At 49.7% G+C, this 20,680-nt stretch overlaps 9 protein-coding genes across 9 annotated transcripts; 2 read left to right on the top strand and 7 right to left on the bottom strand.

The window, feature by feature from the left end:
• Positions 1–127: 127 nt before the first annotated feature.
• On the bottom strand, positions 128–1,888 carry FPRO_02077 (uncharacterized protein; the record flags this gene model as incomplete). The annotated part of the gene is made up of 1 exon (XM_031232483.1): positions 128–1,888. The coding sequence occupies one exon, from the start codon at positions 1,886–1,888 to the stop codon at positions 128–130; it is 1,761 nt and encodes a 586-aa protein (XP_031074397.1).
• A 361-nt stretch (positions 1,889–2,249) lies between these two features.
• Positions 2,250–4,144, bottom strand: FPRO_02078 (related to SET domain-containing protein SNOG_11806; the record flags this gene model as incomplete). The annotated part of the gene is made up of 2 exons (XM_031232372.1): positions 2,250–3,890; positions 3,941–4,144. The coding sequence occupies 2 exons, from the start codon at positions 4,142–4,144 to the stop codon at positions 2,250–2,252; spliced, it is 1,845 nt and encodes a 614-aa protein (XP_031074396.1).
• Positions 4,145–4,742: 598 nt separating this feature from the next.
• On the top strand, positions 4,743–6,860 carry FPRO_02079 (uncharacterized protein; the record flags this gene model as incomplete). Its single annotated transcript, XM_031232260.1, has 7 exons — positions 4,743–4,978; positions 5,042–5,397; positions 5,452–5,627; positions 5,682–5,885; positions 5,940–6,083; positions 6,135–6,374; positions 6,432–6,860. The coding sequence occupies 7 exons, from the start codon at positions 4,743–4,745 to the stop codon at positions 6,858–6,860; spliced, it is 1,785 nt and encodes a 594-aa protein (XP_031074395.1).
• Positions 6,861–7,256: 396 nt separating this feature from the next.
• On the bottom strand, positions 7,257–8,336 carry FPRO_02080 (uncharacterized protein; the record flags this gene model as incomplete). Its single annotated transcript, XM_031232149.1, has 1 exon — positions 7,257–8,336. One exon carries the CDS (start codon positions 8,334–8,336, stop codon positions 7,257–7,259), a length of 1,080 nt encoding a protein of 359 aa, XP_031074394.1.
• Positions 8,337–8,864: 528 nt separating this feature from the next.
• On the bottom strand, positions 8,865–11,926 carry FPRO_02081 (uncharacterized protein; the record flags this gene model as incomplete). The annotated part of the gene is made up of 2 exons (XM_031232038.1): positions 8,865–10,335; positions 10,383–11,926. The coding sequence occupies 2 exons, from the start codon at positions 11,924–11,926 to the stop codon at positions 8,865–8,867; spliced, it is 3,015 nt and encodes a 1,004-aa protein (XP_031074393.1).
• Positions 11,927–12,256: 330 nt separating this feature from the next.
• On the bottom strand, positions 12,257–13,621 carry FPRO_02082 (trichothecene 3-O-acetyltransferase; the record flags this gene model as incomplete). The annotated part of the gene is made up of 1 exon (XM_031231927.1): positions 12,257–13,621. The coding sequence occupies one exon, from the start codon at positions 13,619–13,621 to the stop codon at positions 12,257–12,259; it is 1,365 nt and encodes a 454-aa protein (XP_031074392.1).
• A 353-nt stretch (positions 13,622–13,974) lies between these two features.
• On the bottom strand, positions 13,975–15,804 carry FPRO_02083 (uncharacterized protein; the record flags this gene model as incomplete). Its single annotated transcript, XM_031231816.1, has 1 exon — positions 13,975–15,804. One exon carries the CDS (start codon positions 15,802–15,804, stop codon positions 13,975–13,977), a length of 1,830 nt encoding a protein of 609 aa, XP_031074391.1.
• A 530-nt stretch (positions 15,805–16,334) lies between these two features.
• Positions 16,335–17,303, bottom strand: FPRO_02084 (uncharacterized protein; the record flags this gene model as incomplete). The annotated part of the gene is made up of 1 exon (XM_031231705.1): positions 16,335–17,303. One exon carries the CDS (start codon positions 17,301–17,303, stop codon positions 16,335–16,337), a length of 969 nt encoding a protein of 322 aa, XP_031074390.1.
• An 835-nt stretch (positions 17,304–18,138) lies between these two features.
• Positions 18,139–20,265, top strand: FPRO_02085 (uncharacterized protein; the record flags this gene model as incomplete). The annotated part of the gene is made up of 1 exon (XM_031231594.1): positions 18,139–20,265. The coding sequence occupies one exon, from the start codon at positions 18,139–18,141 to the stop codon at positions 20,263–20,265; it is 2,127 nt and encodes a 708-aa protein (XP_031074389.1).
• Positions 20,266–20,680: the final 415 nt, after the last annotated feature.

The following is a 20,680-nucleotide window of genomic DNA, read 5'->3' as shown; positions in this document are numbered from 1 at the left end:
TATAAACTGAATGTGTGGCGATTTGTATTACTTGCTTTCTTTTACGGAGCTACAGAATGTTGTTCTATCTCGGACCTCCCGCCTGACCATTAATACTCTTAGACAATGAGTATCTTGGTGATCTCAGTCATCGATGACTGATCTTCTCACCCGCCATCGCACCGTCGATGAATGCATCCCCCAAGAGTCGATACTGTCTTAGTGTACACTTGACGTCCTCCATCTTCCGTAAAGCATACGGAACCTTTCCTCCGGGTATAATCATAATCACATCGCCCTTCTCACATCTTTCCGGGCCAAAACCCATCTGTCCATCACTCGTCACGATAAATCTTCGGCGTTCACTCGTCTGCCGAATCAACTCATCGAAATCTTGAATAACCTGTTTACATGACTTGGCCAAGGCTACTTCTGACGACACAAACCACTCCAGCCAAGCATGGTATGCCTTTGAATACTCGAGACTACCTTTGAGCCATTTCATTGACACAAAGCCTCCACTGAGGGCGTTCTCAAACGCACGCTCTCGTTCGTTGCAAGATGGCATGTCAATTGGACATGCATCTGAATAAACAGATAGACCAGCGAGTCGACGCCACTCATTGATGACTGTTATACCTCCGAGTGTCAAACCGGAGATGATGGATCGATAGCCAGGTGCGGTTTCTTGGATTTCGGCAATCTGTAGCCCTGGTGTTATCACATGGCCTGAATCTTGCATCCTCCACTCTGGCTTCATGTTTCCAGAGGCATAGCAATTCCTGATCGCATTTGTGCGTTCCGCATACGTTAGGTGGTACCGATCATCTATGGTGGCATCCCAGTCCGGAACCCAGCTAGGCAATCCCTCTGTCCGCTTCCTTATCCCCGATTCGTGTAGTACATGACTGAGAACATCAAGTGTCTGGGACCCCTCAATCAATTTCACAGCCAAGCTTTTGTAAAGATCCGCCACAGGCATGTTGTAATTCACAGATATTTCCCGCTTCATGTCTAGGCCCGGCGACCGTAGTCCAAAATATCCGAACGCTCTATCCCGTGGATCGGAGCAGTGCCGTACCCGAAAAAGCGAAATCGCTGCAAGAAAGTCCTCAGTGTATAACTTCCCAGGAATAAGCATATCCATGAGGTGCTTCATTCGCAGAGTCGCAGTGTAGATGGTAAGACCGCCGTTAATCTCACTGGGAATGTCGAGGAAGCCGTGCGCACTACCATCTATCGGTCGACGCGCAGCCCAACAGCACGAGTTCTCATGATCTATCCAAGCTCTGCAAGCTTTCCCTACAATCTCAGAGCCAATGAGCCGATTGCCGCATCTGAATATGACCTTTTTCGCTAACAAGAATTCCTGAACCGTCCAAACTCTTGTCCACCATGAAGCAGCGAAAAAGCTGATGATCGAGTCTTGCAGCAGCTTGTCGCTAGCATTAAGGCCCTGGACTGTTAAATGCGGTGATATTGAAGGGTCAAAGTGTATCATGGTGCCACGAGCAGTCGCCTCTATATAGTCGAGGCCCAAGTTGAAGGGTTCTGATTGCGGCGATAGAAAAGCAAGGACGTATCGCGCATGTGAGTAAATGTCCCTCATCATGGCCACTTGAGATGCGCGCTCCCCTCGGTTTTGCTGGTCGATACACAGTGCATCGATCCAGAGAAGCTCGTCGAAGCGAGATGCGAAAAGGCAGTCTAGAACATGATGAAGGTTGCGAGTCGCAGCAATAGTCTGGCCTGGTACACTGAGGGGAAGAGTGTCATCCAAATCACCCCAGAGATAGGACAGCGCGACAAAGGGCGGTCGAGCTGAGTCGGTCAGTGAGACGCGTTTGAAGGATAAGCTTGAATTGGCTCCCAGGCGGAGTAGCCGAATCTCGTCGCCATGTAGATTCATGATTGTATCTGTCACATATGCGTAATTGTAAATACGGCACTAATTGACTGCATGAAGCTTAAATCACTAATTAAATCTTATTTCCCTCAAAATCAGGTGGGCAGAGGATGACGGCACGCCAGTGGAGCCTACCAGGCTACCAGCGTCTTGTGATCAAGGGTTGAGTCACATTCTGACGTTGATGTTGCAGTTTATAATATTATGCTATAGCTCTGATGGCCTGGGATACTGAGATAAATACTACTATAAGTATCCATTCCCTCTATTCTTATTTTCAGCTTTCTTTAAAAGTTTGTTTAATTATTAGAAGAACTATTGCTTTAAGTGTAAGTAACGACAATAAGTAACCACTTCTATTCCCTCACCCACCATCACTTCTCTTATACCTACAGCAACCTTCACCACAAAGACAATTCTTATCCAGCCCTTTCCAGTAGCTTTCAGAGTAGTCAACCGTGATCTCCATACCAGCCTCGATACCGTTGCTCACCAGCAGAATATGTTCTGTCCCCAGCCACGTAAACTTCTCAAACTGCGCATTTGGCTTGCAGCTATGATTCACAAACCTTGTAAAGTTGCCCTGCCTCCCTTGCCATATCTGGTATCGTCTGTCACCGACCTTGCTATCTAGCACGTCTTGGTCTTTGATGCCCCTTGTCACGAGCCCTGTGAATTCTCCAATGGCGACGCCTCTTTCGAAGGGAACGAGGGCCTGTAGGCCGTTGTTGCGACCGTTGGAAGTTCTAAAGATTTGCACAGCGGGTGTTAGTCTTGGTCCGCTGAATAGGCTGGCGAAGCATTTGCATGAGTTGAGTACGGCATCGTCGGACTGGACTTGGTCGCACAATACACAAGTGTTTTTGTTTGCAATGCCTAATGAGCGAGAAGCCGGTGGCATCCAACGAGGATCCTCAGCTCCCCACCACGTGGTATCGATAACACATTCGTCGACATGTTCAAAGCTAAAATTCGGGTCGTACTGCAAATACGTTGATCGCAGAGGAACCGGATCTGATCCATCTTGGCAGACAACCCAGTCGTGGGGATGGCCAGTGAAACGTCTCTCCGTAGACTTCCCAACAATAGCCAGGAGTTGACGCCAATTACGGTGCAGAGTATCCGCGGCGACTTCCATCCGGCATCTCAACGCTCGTGCTCGACTGAACTTGTCCTTGTCGAAGTCGATTCGGTATTTGCAAAGGCGATACAGGCCCATGCCAGAAAACACCAGAGCCACCCAACCCAACACATCCTTGATCTCTTTGTAGCCTCGCCAAATCGCCATTTTATTCCGCAGTTCTTTCTCGCTCCAGCCAAAGTCAGTGCAGGCTTCAGCCAACGCTTTCATTCGGGCTTTAGTGGGTGAGATTCCAGAGCTTCCAGTAGTCAGATGTTGTACGTAGGAATCGAAAAGTTCGATCCAGCGAGCTTGAACGATAACTTCGATGGAGCGACAGGTTCTACTGGCCTGTGTGACTCTTTGGCAAAACATGTTCCCTCGCGTGAATATATCGAACGAGCCTTCTGAGAGGCTCGCTATAGAAAGGTCTGCTGATATCCCAGCTTCATTCATGGGACTTGTATGGGTCGATGCGGCGGTAGTGAGCTGGAGCTGCTCGGTGAGAATATGTGGTTCCAGGATAAGGCCCGAATGTATCTGCTCCCATACACCAATGATGAATTTACTGAGAGAGGACTCTCTGGGAAGGAAAACACCGTCGGGTTTCAATTTGGCGCGCTTTGGGAAGTTTCCGGCGCTTATCTGCATTTGACGCGGGACTTCCATGCTTTCGTCCATTGCAGCTGTGGCCATGGGAGGGCGTAAACCGCCGTGACGACGCTTACGCGATAGTCTTGACGCCGATGAAGGGTGGCGGGCTTCACTATTGTTCGAGGCCATCATTGGATGAGGGTATTCCTCTGTTTGAGAATGTGGCTCGCAATTCACATTAGTGCGAGAAGATGCTTGCGATGACGTGGTTGCACGGATTGAAACCCGATGCTTGGGGGTGTCAGTCTTGGAACAGGTCTTTTGGAGTACACGCGACGTACCGAGAAAATATGGTGAAGCCGGTCGTTGGTCTCAAAAATGCAACTTTCGCCATCTGCATTATTCCCATCTTCTACAAACGCCTCAAAGCGTAGCACCGGGGTATTGAATTTGGCCCATGGGATGCCTAAAAGTGATGTGTCCAATTTCTCCAAAATATCGGCCTGGACAGCATCTGGAAGATGGTATGCCGCATCATCCAACATATTATCACGGCAGAGAAATGGGATGCGAAGGCAAATGTTGAAGGAGATATCTGCCCGGGCAGAAAATCCATGGTGGCGCCAGTAGTAGGGTGGCTAGTCCTCGATTGTGATTGGATAAGAAAGTGCCCGAGTCAAGACTTGGCCGGGACGTCATCGTCTTCACCCCATGGCATGGACAAGATATGCATTGAGTAATGTCAAAAGAAACCGACTGCAAAATCTGAATTTGCTGCCCTCATAGTAGTATACCGGGCTTCAAGATGCCCGACTCAAGCTGCGTATCAGATTTCTATTGTGCCCTTCTTTCTAGAGATGCTTTGCCCACGGAAATATCGCCTTCGATCATTGATGCCTGTGAGATTGGATGGAAATTCTGCCCGGGTCGGGCAAAGAGCGGCCCCACTGGATGATCTCTTGGACCGACAGGGGCGCCGGCCGCATCTTCTATATCGAGTCAGAACTAGAAGGAAATCCTGTACCCAGTCCCCGAGTCTTATAAAGAGACTAACCCTACCAGCCCCAAACTACCTCTCCATGCTTTTTACCATCATCCTACGACTCAGCGGCCTATGCTCAACTTGCCTTACCGCCTACCAATATGTCGAGCCAAATTGAGCAGAGTAACTCGCCTGGCAACGGTACACTCCGTAAAGAAAAGTCGAACTTGTCGTATTCCTACGATGCTGGACGCGGATGGAGGAGATGGCGAATCTTCCATCCTGGTAAAGGAATGTACCACGATGTTAAGCGAAGACTTCCTTACTACCCAAGCGATATCACCGACGCTTTTACCTATAGAACTGTCGCCAGTACAATCCGAATGTACTTTGTCAAGTATGTCGCCACGATATGCACCCGGTAGATGCAATGGTTTACTGATATTTGCGCTTTTTACAGTCTCCTTCCTGCTATAGCCTATACTCTCGACATGTATCGCCGAACCGGCGAATTCTTCGGCGTCAACGAAGCTCTGTTCTCTTCCGCCATGGCAGCCATTGTCTTTAGCCTGTTCAGTGCCCAGCCGCTCACCATCGTCGGCGTCACTGGTCTCATCTCGCTATTCAACTTCACCATCTACGACATTATCAGCATGTACGACGTCTCCATCTATCCCCAGTTCATGGCTTGGACTGGTATCTGGGCTGCAATCTTTCACTGGCTAGCTGCTATATTCAACACGTGCGATTATATGCGCTACGTGACCGACTTTTCCAGCGAGTCGTTTGGCATGTATGTCGGTATTATATACATCAGTGGGTCTTATCTTGCACACCATTTATCTACCGAGTGGCTGACGGTCCGTATAGTCAAAGGTGTCGAGGAACTTGTCAATGAATTTGACAAGGGCGGGCAGGCAGCAGGGTATTTGGCTTGTCTAATCGCCATTCTTTACTTTGGAACTGTCTACGGTCTCGAGAAGATAGGCTCTAGCACGATCTGGAAGGCAAGCGTCCGTACAGTACTCGCAGACTATGCTTACGTGGTGAGTATTTCCACAAACCTAACCACAGTTATGACTCATCGCTAACACGATCAGTTCGGGACTTTATTCTGGGTTGGTTTCTCTCACTTCCCTGGCAACATCAAATCAACGCACATCGAGCGAGTGCCCGTCACCAGAGCTTTCTATCCCACTCAATCTAGAAGCTGGCTCATTGACTTCTGGAACTTGGAAGTCAAATGGGTATTCGTAGCCATGCCATTCGGCCTTTTAACAATGCTCTTATTCTATTATGACCATGTGAGTGCTGCTTCCGCTAAATAGCCATAACTGCCTCACTAATAACTCCTACAGAACGTCAGCAGTATCACTGCCCAGGCTCGACAATACCCCCTCAAGAAGCCCGGTGGATTCCATTGGGACTTTTTTCTTCTGGGCTGCACGACTTTTCTGTCTGGCATTCTTGGGCTACCCATGCCCAATGGCCTTGTTCCTCAGGTACAGTAAGCCCATCTGCATATGTTTACGCTCTTCCGCTGACTGCAAAAGGCACCTGTTCATACTGACTCTTTAACTATTTACGAAACTGACCTTCAGATCATTCTGACGTCTGGAGGAGAGGATCAAGAAATACGGCGTCCCATCGTGCGAGCCACAGCAGTGGTTGAACAGCGCGTGTCGCACTTCTTGATGGGTTTAGGGTTGGTAGGGACTATGACGGGACCTCTCCTTGTCGTACTGCATCTCATGCCGGCCGCGGTATTTGCTGGTGTCTTCTTTGTTGTCGGCGTAAGTGCCCTGCAGCTATCCATTAATTCTCGTGCCAAATGATACTGACAATCTCAGTGGGGGTCGATTGAGTCAAATGGCATCCTCCAGAAGTTCATCTATCTTCAGTCTGAGCAACGCTTCATTCAGCGCGATGAACCGATCATTCGAGTACGCCGACGTAAGGTCTTCCTTTACATTGCGTTGCAGTTCATCGGTGTCGCAGCGTGCGTGGCTATATCACATACCATCGCAGCGATTGGATTTCCGGTTCTAATCATTCTCATGATTCCCCTTCGTATTCTCATCGTTCCACGATGGTTCATACTGAAAGAGCTCCAGATTCTGGACGACTTCACTGCGACTAATAAAACAGTTTTGGCCAGTCTCGGTGGAAAACCTGTTCTGCCGGAAGACTCAAAGGTTGAAGACTGGGGCCTTGAGAGGCGAGAGAGCGAGGCTCGTCACGGCGTGCCACGCCAACGTGCTGGAAGTCTTCACCGATAAAGGCTGTCTACAGGCTGTAATGTCATTTTTGTGGTAATACCAAGGATACGTCAGAAGTGGATTGTCTTGGAGAACGTGCGAGGTGCGTGATGTGAGCCATCAGCGGGGGTCCATCTACTCAAAATAACACTCTTATCAATTAACTAGGAGAACAAGGAGGCCTCAGACATAGCATGGCATTGGATTGGGAGATTACGACGGTGAAGGAGCTCTGATTGGCTGAACACAAATCATGGTTTGGTATTTGCAAGAGAGGCAGCGATATACGGGATATGGACCTAATGTTACAAAATCGACAACTATTTATGTTTTATTTTATTACAGAATTTATTCTTGCGATAATTATATTTATGTATCTCACAATCTTTCACAATTGGGCCCAGGGAAACATACCATCTACAACTTGCCCTTTCTACCGTCCTCACTCAACTTGAGGATCATACCCAGGTTCCCGCTCTCGATAGTCTCAAAGATACTAGGAAGTCCCTGAGCCTTACGCTTCTCCTCTTCTCGGCGAAAGAACTCTTCCGCAGTCTTGATTCTGTTCGGGTGAACCTCATCCAAGAGCTTATAATCCCTCTTCACAACGCCCTTGTTCCCACCAGAGTGTCGCCACATATTCCAGAAACCAGTGAAGTTCTGCTTAAATGACATCGTAGCAGGATCGTTTAGATCTGCATTGTAGCCAGCAGGAGCGGTGGCCGCCCACGGAATGTGCTCAAAGTATGTCTCCAACGGGATGTCGATGAACTGAGCAGGTTTGCCAGTGACCTTTTGGAACGCTTGTGCGAGGTCGCGGTAATTGATGTGATCGATAGCAACCTCCAGATCAAGTCCATTGGATCTCTCAGGGTTATCGAACAGCCAGCGGACGTAGTGCTCGCAGTCATCGAGCGCGACATGGGGAATCGCTCCGTCGGCGAGAGGGACAGCCCAAGTGACGACTCCCTCAACAATGCGCGGAGTCATGGGGGTCTGTGCTGAGACCGCCATTTCCATATACGGACCCGTAGTGAAGATCGCAGTGCCCATGTTGTGACTCTGTCTCTGGCTCAGCATCCATTCAGCCATTCGACCTTTACCATCATAATGGCCACAGCGGAACTTGGGATCATAGCCACTCTTCTTATACCCATAGTCCAAGTTTCCAAAAACAAAGAACTTAATGTCAGACTCAATTGCCAGTTCATACGCGCGGATAGTCCAGTAAGTCTCTGTCTTTTCACCAGTGTTGAAGCCATCAATGTTGACGAAGCCGCCCCAGCATCCTTCATAGCCCTTTCGCAGATTGTCTTCGTTGGCGAATGAGCCCTCAATAAACTCAACGTCGCCTAGTTTGGCTAATTCTTGGGCCCGCTTGGAATTGGCATCGCGAGTGAGGACTCGAAGACTGTATGCGCCACCTTTGGTGAGGCCGCGACAGACAGGGAGACCTTGGGCACCTGTGGCTCCGATGACAAAGATGCGACGGGCCATGACTTTTTTCAGTGAGAGAGATGGTTGACTAATACAGTTTGGGAAATGTCTGTGTTGTATGAAGTTAGAGGGTAGGATTCATGCATGACATCCAGCAGGTGTAGGTATATATGTGTGGTAGCGTTACTCTTAACATATTCCGACAAAGATTACAAAATTCAGAAATTACCGGAGGGTTTTGTAATAGCTGCTTCAGCTGATTACAATTCGCTCCGATCTCGGGTCATGCGTTTTGATCAGTAATTATTGATCACTAATCGCGAACGTGGTGCTCTGAGCGCTAATGCCTCGGCCCGCTCAGACAAGTTACCTACCGAACCATCTCTTCGTATTCCTAATTGGGAACGATTATATTCGGGATCAAACATAATGGTGGCAGTTGTGTAACTAGAAATATCCCCCAAAATGCTCACCGATATGCACGTGTGCTGGAACATGTTGGGAAGAACAAAGTTCAGTAATCAATTATTATCATGACCGAAGTCGCATAATCATATTGCACTGAAGATGCAGCGCTTGATAGCAGGGCTAGACTATGTTGAAGTCAAAGGTAAAGTTGAATGGCTTGGTGTAGCACCTATACTTCTCAAACGGTCTGACCCTGACCGTAGCCGATCCAAGTCCGTTGTTATCGTAATCAAGGTGCAGAACCGTCATGTTTAGTGGTTTCAGATCATGCGGGTGCTGTGCATCATCCAGGTCAAAAGGCATGTACCTCCGAGCCGTGAAGCCGAATGGCTCGTCCTTCGTCCGTCGCGCAGCAAGTGTCACGTCCTTGTTTCCAATCTTCAGCCATCGCAGGTCTTCCCGATTTCCGTTCTCTTGAGGGTAGTCATAGTACGTAAAGAGGTCCGGCACTGTGGAGCTATACTGCCCGATACGGGAACCTTGCTTAGAGTCTTTGTAGTTCTCTCCAGGCCCTCGGCCGAACCATGACACGTCGTCGAATGACTCAGGTAGAACGGCCATGAGACCAATACGAGGAATGACATGCGACTCATTCTTCCCGATAAATTCGCCCCGGGCTTCGAGCTGAAGTTGAGGTCCGCTAGTCGGGATCCTGTAGATCATGTCTGCTTCAACGCCCCAAGCACGCGTCTTGACGCCAACCCAGACTTTATAGTGCACAATAGCTCCATCATTGTCGACACGCCAGGTTACGTCTCTGACTTGAGGGTAGATCATTGGGATCTTTTCTTGATCCCAGACTGGTCCGTCGCCAGAGGAAGCGGCGTCATTCTGCGTCAGGGTGCGATAGAAGGAGAGTTCAGGGCCACGCTGGAAGATATCCACGCCGTTGATGTTCCAAGTGACATTTCCCTGGAGCAAGTCGAACCCAAAGGATGAATCACCACTTTTATAGAGGATCTTGGTTCCGTTCTTCTGGAACTCCCCGCTGTCTTGACGACGGACAAGCCATAGATCCCGGGTGTTGAGGCTGGGGTGCTGGATGTGAAGTTGGTCCCATGCAATAACGTGGCCCTTGGGAGCCCAAACGGTGGCTTCTTTCAGCCTAAACTCAATAGTGATCCATGCCTCGTTTTGCGTGATGTTCAATCCCGAAGGCAGTGCCACAGTCCTATTCGCGCCAGCGGGTATTCTCGGAAGGTCAAGTGCGTGAGCGTCAGTCTTGAGACCATCTGCGACAACATGCCACGAAACCTCGAGATGACTCAGGTCAGAGAAGTCATAGTGGTTAACAACAGTCATTGCACTCCCATTCTTCGCCAGCTTCACCGAAACGGGCTGGATTACCTTGGCGTACTCCTTCAAAGAAGGCATAGGTGAGTGATCAGACAGCACAAGACCGTCCATGATAAAATCCCCATCATTCGGTTCGTCACCAAAGTCACCTCCGTAGGCGTAGTATGTTACGTTCGCTTCCTTCTTCAGAAGTCCGTGATTGCTCCACTCCCAGACCAGGCCTCCTTGGGAGAGTTGCTCGGTTCTGAAGAGGTCGATGTACTCTACAAGACCACCTGGACCGTTACCCATGGCACTAGTACTGTTAGCTCAAGCTTATATGTAGTGATGCGCAATACTTACTGGGCATATTCGCACAGCAGGATCGGCTTGTCTGTATGTGTCTTGATAAACTCCCTCACATCATCAGGCGTGCTGTACATCTGACTGTACATATCCGTTGACGTAGCATTACGGTCCTGTTCGTAGTGAATGATCCGACTCGGGTCTCTCTCTTTGATCCAATTGCTCATAGCGGCATGATTCCGACCGTAGAAGCACTCATTGCCGAGGGACCAGATAATGACTGATGCATGATTTTTGAAGCGCTCCACAAGCTGACGAGCTCTGTCGACATAGGCCTCTTCCCAATCGGGGTTGTTGGACAGCCACTCAGCAGCTTCTTCCTCTGTCTCTTCAATGCTACCAAATCCATGGCATTCAAGGTCTGACTCAGCGATGACGTAAAAGCCGAGCTCGTCAGCCACGTCAAAGAAATCAGGATGGGGAGGCTGGTGAGCTGTGCGGATGGCGTTGATGTTTGATCGCTTCATGAGTAAGAGATCCTTTCGCATGTTCTCGTAACTGATCGTCCGTCCAGTAAGATGGTGATGCTCGTGTCTGTTAACTCCGTATATAATGATGGGCTTTCCGTTGACATAAAAGTTGGAGCCTTTAATCTCGACTCGACGGAGACCGACTTTCTGACTGATGGTCCTTCCGTTGAAGGTGATGAGTAAGGTGTACAAGTTTGGTGTTTCAGCGGACCAGATGTGAAAGTCATCACCAGAAAGCTTCTTCTCGTAGACATCAGAAGACGACCCTTTCCATTCATCAATAGCGGAACCATTAGGCGAGAGCAGGCTGATAGCAAGGTCGCCCTCTTTTCCTTGAATGGTCACATTGACTTTAAACGAGCCTTCATCAAAGGAGTCGCCAAGTTCAGAGTCAACCTTAAAGTCGATGATCGATGATTCAGAGAAAGGGATGAGGTAAACGTCGCGAAAGATGCCGGAGAGCCACCACTGATCCTGATCCTCGATATAAGAACCATCAGACCACTGATAGACACGTACAGCAAGATCATTCGCCTGACCAGGAGTGAGATAGTCCGTGATGTCGAACTCACTCGGATTACGACTTCCCTGGCTATAGCCAACCTGTTCACCGTTGACCCAGACATGCAACGCACTATCGACGCCCTCAAAGCGCAGTCTGATCTGATCACCATCCCACTGTTCAGGTACTTCAAACTGTCGCCAGTAGGAACCAGTGGGATTAACGTAAGAGACATTAGGGGGCGTTACAGAGAAGGGATAGTCGATATTGGTGTAGTGAGGATTTCCGTAGCCTTGGAGCTGCCACATGCCTGGGACTTCAATGTCATCCCATGAGCTGGTATTGGCAGAGTCCCAGATTGGTGCGTCGAGGGGACTGATGTCATAGTGGAATTTCCATGTTCCGTTGAGACTGTGGAAGTAGCTTTGTTCTCGATTGAATGAGATAGCTGATTCTTGGTCGGGGTAGGAGTAGAAGTGGGCTCGGGCTGGGAGAGTATTGCGGTGCAAGACGTTCAAGTTACTCCAGTCGGGCAACGCCCCAGGGAATCCTAGCGCCGACAAATCCATGGTGCAACTTGATACCAAGAAACTTTTGATGGTGCTCTAAATCATTAGTCGCATAGATTACAGTTAACTTATACCTCATCTCATCGGCCATCGCCTCGGCTCTACTCCTCATCCTCCGTAAACGCCAAGCCCTACGATCGTCACCAACATCTCCCGCACCTATCACAGTAGCGGCACATCTGGGTAATAGTCCGAGATCTGCATATTGTCTCCGCAAGATACAACTCTATAAACAAGAATAAGCATAAAGCTCGGGTGATGTTGAATTATGTCATGACCTTCCCCGCTGGAACGTTGCATTGAAGCCCCGCGAACCACTCGAACATATTCCTAGCCAATGAACTTCCCATACTTTATCCACTCCTCATCACTCTTTAATCTCTCCATATCCTCATCCCTCAATGATATCGCTGCGGTTATTTCTCCGTCTGGTCTCTTGGGCATGAGATACATCAAACTCTCAAACGGTTCGAACAACGGCCTCCTCACACTCTCAGGCTTTCCCAATCCAAGTCCAAAGTCATACTCCCAACATTTCAGCTTCGCCCATGAACTCAACATAATATCAGTCGATGGATTCGCATCCGCCGTGACAGATACGCTTGCTCTGTTCGTTCGGTCTTGCAGATACGTCACCATGGCTTGGGTCCGCCGGCGGAGATCGTCGCGGCCGAGTTGAGACCGCAAGCGAGATGCTACGATGCCGAGGGGCTCGTTGGCGATTTGAGATAGGTTTGAGACGCTGTAGGTCATGTTTTGGAGGATTCCTGGGTAGGTCTTTGGCACGTCTAGTTGCGTGCGTACATCGACGGCGCGACAGAATTGAGTCGAGGTGGAATCTTCCAAACGGGGGAGACGGGCGCGGCTGACGGATTGCCAGATAAACGCCGATAGGGCATCATCTGTTGAGATGAAGTTTGTTTGTCCGTCAAGACTCTGCGTCGCCTTATCTTTGAGCTCACAGAGGGCTTCTGAGCTGAACGAGAAGAATGCCCAGCTTGCTTTTGGCGGTGTTGGCGGGGTCTCAGTGGTTGGTGGGGGCTTGATGATTTGATGATCCAACTCAGGCCCGAGTTCGTAATTCTCGAGCAGCGGAACAATGGTCTTGCGGTCAAGGTTCATTGTTGATATCTCTTGTTCTGAGAAAGCTTCGTCGCGACAAGCTTTGGAGAGCAGTCGAATGAGCTCATCCTGACCCGTCATGTCCATGCAACCATGTTGTCCGTTGACAGTGAATATGAGCCCGCCTTCAATAAAATTAAGCTGAAACATCAGCACAGGCGAAGGATCATCAGGTGAAAAACCAGGTCCAAAGGGCAAAGTCTTTTTCGACGCAATTTTGTTCTCGTCAAACATGCTCATGGGGAACTCTGCTTTTCTCAAGCCCTCCATCGTCGGTGCTGAGGGGTCATCTCGAAGATCCTTAACTACCAGGGGCGGTGTCTCCTCGAACGGCCTGATCTTGAAGACGCCAGTGCCATCGTCTTTGACTTGGCCAGCTACCCAAGAGAAGCTCTGCGGTAGACGCTGTAGGCCGCTTCTGAGGGTGGCGGTGATGGTTGGGTGCGTGGAGGGGTTGGTGACGGGGAAGCAGAAGCTGACTTGGGTGTAGATCTTGACCATGAAAGGTTGCTGGCCGATGATGTCTAGCTCTATGTCTAGTTCGTCCATGTTGGTGGTGTTTAGTGCTGTCATTTGTAATGATGAATCGGTGAGATGCGAGGTTTGTGTTCTGTTGGTTGTTCTTATAGAGATTAGGGAGAGGTGGGTCCCGCTGAAAAGGTATGTATGACCTTGGATGAGTCGAAATGCACAATTGCCTATTGTAGACTAGCGCAGATCCTTCTCTCAATACTCCACTCGAATGGCTTCAGTTGTGAACTGGTCAATGTATAACCACTGAATAGATACGGCAAAGGGGAGAGTTGTGCGCCTTAAATGTACTTGCTAATTACATGCTAACTGGTTCTACTTTATTTCATATCCCTTAACTAATCAAGCATAACTCATACTTCCATCTGCAACCCACCAATGTCACGTCTCCACAGCTATTGCGTCACCTGTACAGGATTGTGCATCGGGGCCCCGGGATCATTTCCTGGTGGATATTGTTGAGGGGCTTGTCCTGTCAATTGAGGGGTTTGAGGCTGGGCTGGAAAGTATGAACCTTTGTTGTCGTACTGATACTGATTTACTGTTGAGCCAGTTGGGAGAGGTGTCGGGGGCATCTGATACTGCATGCCTGGTGCAGCTGGATTGGCCATGCTAGGAGCCTGAGGAGTATATGCTTGCTGAGGCTTAGGAGCCCAATCTTGAGGATTGTATGGTGCATGAGGAGCGTAGGCTGGTTGGTGCGTGGCAACGAACGAGCTTCTTCGATCGACAGGTGCAGGAGCTGGCGCCGGGGCTTGTTGATAAGTGCCAGTTTGTTGAGGAACTTGTCGTGATGCATAGGCAGCCTGCTGATGATACTGCGGTTGAGCAGCCGATATAGGAGATGACTGATATCCAGTCTGGTGCTGAACAACATGCTGTACGGGAGCCTGGTAGACATTGGCCGGGTCAGCAGGCGGAGGAACCTGAGCTACAGAAACAGGCTGCGGCGTTGGCTGGTGGCGAACTGTGACAGCAGGTGGATATCCAGATGGTGTTGCAGGTGCAGACGGGAAGTATCCCGCTTGAGGTGCACCAGTGATCTGTCCAGTTGGCTGTGGCTGTACTTGTTGAGGCATATAGGTTTGAGTGCTGTCCTGGGGAGGCGTAGGCAATACCATGCCCGGGACCTGTTGTGTCTGTGGCTGCTGATACGGAGTTGACGGCGCAGGTGTAGCAGGAGGAAGAGCCTGATACATTGGAGCCATGTTGAAGGGTTGCGGTGTTGAAGCAGGAATATAGGGCGGAACTCCTGTCTGTTGTTGGTAGAGAGGCTGCGGCTGTGCCTGCTGCACGTTCGGTGCCTGCATAGTCAGAGGAGGGTACTGCACGGCTGGAGTTTGAGGTGGTGAGAACATCTGCGTATTCGCCGGAGGCAAAGGCGATGGTGCACCGTATGTCGGGACTTGTTGTTGTGAGTATTCATACGGTTGCATAGGCTGTTGCCCGGTGACATGTGGCGTCAAATAAGCCTGGTACTGCTCAGCTTGCGGTTGAGCGACTGGTGCCTTGAAGTCTTGAGGATACCCATTCGGCGTAACATTGTAGCCTTGCGGTACAGGTGTCTGACCAACAGCAACATTATACGGTGGCGGCGGCGGCGGAAGTGCCTGAGACGAGCTCCCAGCAGCGTAAACCTGACCGTTGTTCTGATACGGCTGAATCGTATACCCAGCCTCAGCGGCCTTAGCATCCTGCACAGCTTGGAAAACACCAGCCTTCTGAAACGCCTTTCGCGCATCCTTCTTCTTGAGATGGTCTGTGTGCTTATGCTCAACCATCATCCCCGCGCCATCAAGCGCAGCATGCGACACGAGCTTAATAGCAGTCTCATTTGCAACAATTGACTGAATGCCGTGCTCTGCACCAGCAGTCGCTACTGCATCAGCGCCCATGCTTCCGACCCCGAGGGTGACAACGCCGATCGTCCCGCTGACCGCCATACTTCCAAGGACATCGCGTTTTCGTGTTTTATGCGTCGCGTTCAGTCGATTGAGGTGCCGTTCGATGATCTCGCGTTTCTTCCGTGCGTTGTGAATCGCTGGTGCTGCCATGGCGACTCCAATGGTCGAGACCCCCAGCGTGAGGGGGATAGCGCATCCCGACACCGCAGTCGACGTGGCAGCGCCCGAGATTAGGCGGGTATAGTGCTCCCATTCTCGCTGTAGCTCCTCGAGCGTCAAGCCCTGGCATTTCTGGTCGTAGGCCTTAAAGTCGAAAGGCATTTCGTCGTCGTGTTAATCCACGAAGAATTACAAGCGAAAGGCCAAGAGTGCCAAGAGCGGGTATTTGTGTACCGACACATGGTTTCAGCCGAAAGTCCAAAATAGAACTGCAACGGTCTAGACCGTGGAGATAAGATCATTTGGGCGCCCTAAAAGCCACGCGAGGCACACTATGTCAAAAGAGCTTGTAGAATTAGGCGTTAGTGAAGCAGAAGGGGAAGGCCTAGGTATGTTCTGGGGCTAGTGGGATGCAGCCGGGTTCAGCCGCACGAGGCATTTGTACAGGCTGAGTTGAGACAAGGCAGACATGCCTAATTGGAGGATCTGATCAGACGAATGGGGAACGGCTACGTTACATGTAGACTCGAGAGAGGGGTTCGCACAGCTTACCAGAAATGTTATATACCTTAAACTCAACTGAGGGACAACAGCTATGCGAGGAATATAGTACTATAGTCTATAAGATAAAGATATATAAGATAGTAATAATACTTTTATATAATTAATTTAATTAGAAGCATTAAGCTTCTTTATACGCGCTCTAAAACAGCTCCTCCAAGATTTCCCTCCCTTGTGTAACGAGGCTTGTATGGCGTCTTGCTCCACCAGCAACGGCTTGTATGTGGATCATAGAAAGCCCACTTACAACCCTTGGACCGATTACACCTGCGAGCACAATCTGCGTCATCAATAACCTTGTCGTTCTGTCTTGACATGTCTTTCGGACGCTGGTGCAAATCAAGATGACAGTGATAATTGTAACTATGCTCATAAAAAGTCCTGACACCCTTGATGCATGCGAAACGAGGATACCGTGGTGGTTTGTTTTTGAGTTTGTTCAATCTCCTTGTCCATTTTTCTTCGTTTTCCCGAATTGCCTCTGCAATCTTGTCCTTGCAAGCTTTGTTGCTGATCTTGCCCTTGCCAGCTTCTGCGATCTTTCGATCGCATTCTGTAGTAGAGATCTTGCCTTTGCCAGCTTCTTCAACCTTTCGGTCGCAATCTGAAATAGGGATCTTGCCCTTCCCTGCCTCAAAGACCTTTCGGTCGCAATCTGTATTGCAATTGCTGACCTCATCTCGGCACTGATCAGGATCCTTCGCCTTCTCCGAAGTATCAACCGAGACAAACGCCACGTTCTTTGTTCCAGGCCTTCTTCCAGAGGCAGCATCGCTTTTCAATTCGCTTACATAGCAGAGGCCTTCCGTACTGGACTGTCCTCTGGACTGCCACTGCGGATTCAGGCAATCCGTTTTGCCGCTGCATTTTTGAACGCAGCTTGTCAGGCTCATTGGCCGATTTGGTGAATCTACTCCTCCGAAGACATGGGAGTAGCTGCAGCGCACTCGGTAGTTCTTGTCTTGAAATATAAGGACTTTCCCGTCAGAGGATGGGCAGCACGCTTCATAAGTTCCAGTGGTATTGCAAGACTGTGCGGTGACTGGAGCAAGGACAGCGGCAAGACCAGCCAAGAAGAAGGCAAAAGAGGGACACAACATGTTGGTAAACAAATGATGCTGATTTCGCAGCCTGCTGGAATAAAGTACGGGCGCTATATCCCTGATATACTGGAGTAATATATATAAATAAATTCATGACCCAGTCTGTTCTGGAGTACTAGAGTAGTGTATGACTTTTGATCAGCGTCGGCACGCCCGGCACATGGACTGGCTCACCGGACCGGACCGGGGCCAGCCAGCCAGCCACTTTCATTCAGCTCTGGCGGGACATCTATTGCAAGGGTATTATGCGCGTCTACAGGCGCTATCACACCAATATTATGTGTCACGGGACATGCCTGCATATGTATTGGAAGATCTATTACCTATTCTGATCGTCAGTGCTCTCTTTACATGATCCGCTCGAATGTGATAGGTTTAACGGTAAACAAGTTGTCGCAAGCGACACTCTCGTAAAGGATATCATGATGGGGTCATGTGAAGATCAATCACTGTCAGCTTCCAACTTGCACGAAGCTAGACTATACTTGTTCCCGCGCAAGAGCGCGATGCAACGGGCAGCGTAGCATTTCCGGATTGATGTAACATCTCAGCTGTATCTGTCGTGCCTGCTTCATTTCAGCTAGCTATCAATTATTATTCGAGCCGCCACGGGCGCTGGAAGACGCTGGGGAGGGTTTAATCATAAACGATTGAGGGGTGCCCAATACGAGCAATAATCCCGCGTATTCTTGCTCCGTTGAGTGAGAAGTAAGGTCAAAGAAACAAAATATATGTAAGGTAGCAAGGCGCTTGAATTACATCGCATCTCAAAGCTCAACAAGCTGCTATTTACTTTTTTCTCCTTTTGCTACTTTCTCACGAGCATCCCGCCATGACAAAGCTAAATTTCCCGGCCATTCTCCTGGCTGTATTTGTTACTGCGTCCTATGCTCAAGAAGCTCCAAGCCAACAACCTCTGCCAGATTCAGTAGAGAATCTTCTAAAGTCTCACACAATTAAACGTTCTTGCAACGCTGCTTGTGTTCAAGTCTCTCTGGACGATATCACTCCCTCTCTTGACTCCAAGGGCCAGGTCAAATGCTGTCCTGTGGGTACAACTTTCGACGGCATCACCTGCGTCTCCAAACCGACAACAGTTTGTCCCCCAAACACAACACTGCAGGCAGGAGCATGTGTTTCTGATCAGAAGCCTTCATGCCCAACCGGCACTGTTCTTCAGGACGAGAAATGTGTTTCGATTATCGAACCGGGCTGCTTGTCTGGAGCGCGCTTCGACAGCGGTAACTGTATCTCTATTCAACCTCCCTCATGTGGCCCAGGATTTGACTTCAACGGCGTCTCATGTATTTCAACTCAGCCACTGGTTTGCCCAGCAGGGTATACTGTTGTGGGAAGTCTCTGTGTGCATAATTTGCCACCAACATGTCCCACTGGAGAAAAGCTTGAAGCTGGGTCTTGTACTCATGCACTCCCCCCTTCTTGTCCATCAGCAATGACACTTGAGGATGGCCTTTGTGTCAAGAAGCAGACCCCAGTGTGTGCAGCCGGCTTTGTGTTCAATGAGGACAGCAAGAGCTGCTCTCACCTTGAGAAACCCACTTGTCCTTCTGGCTCAACATTCAGTGGACGAGTCTGTATTTCGGATAAACTACCTAAGTGCAAAGAAGGCGAGTACAAAGGCGGAGTCTGTCAGAGTTCCGAGGGGCCTGACTGCGTTCCTGGCGCCACTGCGATAGACAGTACTTGTGCGATGCCGTTTTTCTGCCAGGATGGACTTGTGAAATCCCGAGACCCCAAGACGGGTGGTGAAAATTGTTGCCCAGAAGGGATGGGCTGGAATGAAGCCAAGAGACTCTGTCTACGGCCTGCTACCGACTCTACGGCTTGTCCGAATGGGAGTAGCTTCAATGCCGGAGAGTGTGCGTCTACACCCCAGGATATCGACTGTCCACCGGGCTTCACCTTCAATGGCCGTGTTTGTGCCCATTTCCAGGCTCCATCATGTTCGGAAAATACCAGCTTATCCAACAACACTTGCATCTTCACAGATAAGCCTACATGCGACGAGGGAACGTTTAATGGATCAGCTTGTGTGACGTCTCAAACACCCAGCTGTTCAGGAGAGTCTATCTTGTCAGGCGAGAGCTGTGTCTCGACCATACCCACCAGTTGCCCGGACCAAATGATACTACGCGGGGCTTGGTGCATTTCTGCAAGCAATCCTGTTTGTCCCCCAGGATCAACCTCAGCTGGTGGAATCTGTATTACAACCAGCACGCCCACTTGCGTCACAGGGACTCTGAAAGACGGTACCTGCATCGCCAGCACGGGTCCAACTTGTCCCGATCAGACTATCTTTGATGGCAAATATTGTGTTTCTCGGGATCCTCCGGCCTGCGAGGCAGTCTTCACTTGGAATGGAACAGCATGCGTCTCGCATGTCATCCCAGCCTGCCCTGATAATGCTACCTTTGACGGAACAGCCTGCCTCCATAAACAGGCTCCTACGTGTCCCTCAAATACGCACCTCCAGGGAGACAAGTGTATCAGCCAATCGCGCCCTAACTGCCCTGAAGACTATGTCTTCTCCTCCCAAGGATGTATTTCTGGGAAGCTGCCAGAATGTCCGCCCGACATGCACTTGCAAGGCGATAATTGCGTTTCTAGCGAGCCACCAACCTGTCTTCCTGGTACACAGCTCATCAACGGCTCTTGTGTTGCAATCAATGGGCCAAACTGCCCTCCTGGCAGCCAACTGCGCCCTGAAGGATGCGTCACTATCACGGTCCCATCATGTCCTCATGGTTCATCCCTTCGGGATAACAAGTGCGTCTCCAGCGGTGGCGCGAAGTGTACACTTCCTCTTGTCGTCTCGGGCGATAAGTGTGTATCTCCAGAACCGCCTGTCTGCCCTGCAGGCACCACTTTGTCTCTTGGGAGGTGTACTCTGGTCGCAACTCATGGTTGTTATAGTATGCAGTATTGTCCTCCATTGTAAGGACTAGGTTCTACATGTTCTGTGATGTTAGTATTGTGGGGAACTGGAAGCTGATGTTTTGAAGAGGCAATATGTTTTGAGTAGAGATCGGTGCTTGAGGTTTACCCTCTCTCTAGTTACTTATTATCATAGTTAAGTCCGATTTACTATCATGCGCAGATAAAATAAACAGTTGCTTTCTTGTGTTGCCGCCTGTTATACAACTACATCCATAACTGGCGCCCTCGTGAAAGCGGACTTAATCTCTCCATCCATATTTTATTGTGAAGTTTTCGTCCTGATTCATTTGCAGCATTAATAAACACGATCACGGTCAGCACCATGGGAAATATTTGGCGGGGCGTGGTGCCGTGACCGAATTCACCCCCAGCCTACTCACTCGTAACCATCTCACATAGGACCATGTGACTATACT

This window comes from Fusarium proliferatum (assembly GCF_900067095.1).
Source record: "Fusarium proliferatum ET1 genome assembly, contig: FPRO_scaffold001, whole genome shotgun sequence".
Lineage (NCBI taxonomy): Eukaryota > Fungi > Ascomycota > Sordariomycetes > Hypocreales > Nectriaceae > Fusarium > Fusarium proliferatum.
Note: the sequence above shows the minus strand (reverse complement) of the source record. Positions and strands in the feature narration are given on the sequence as shown.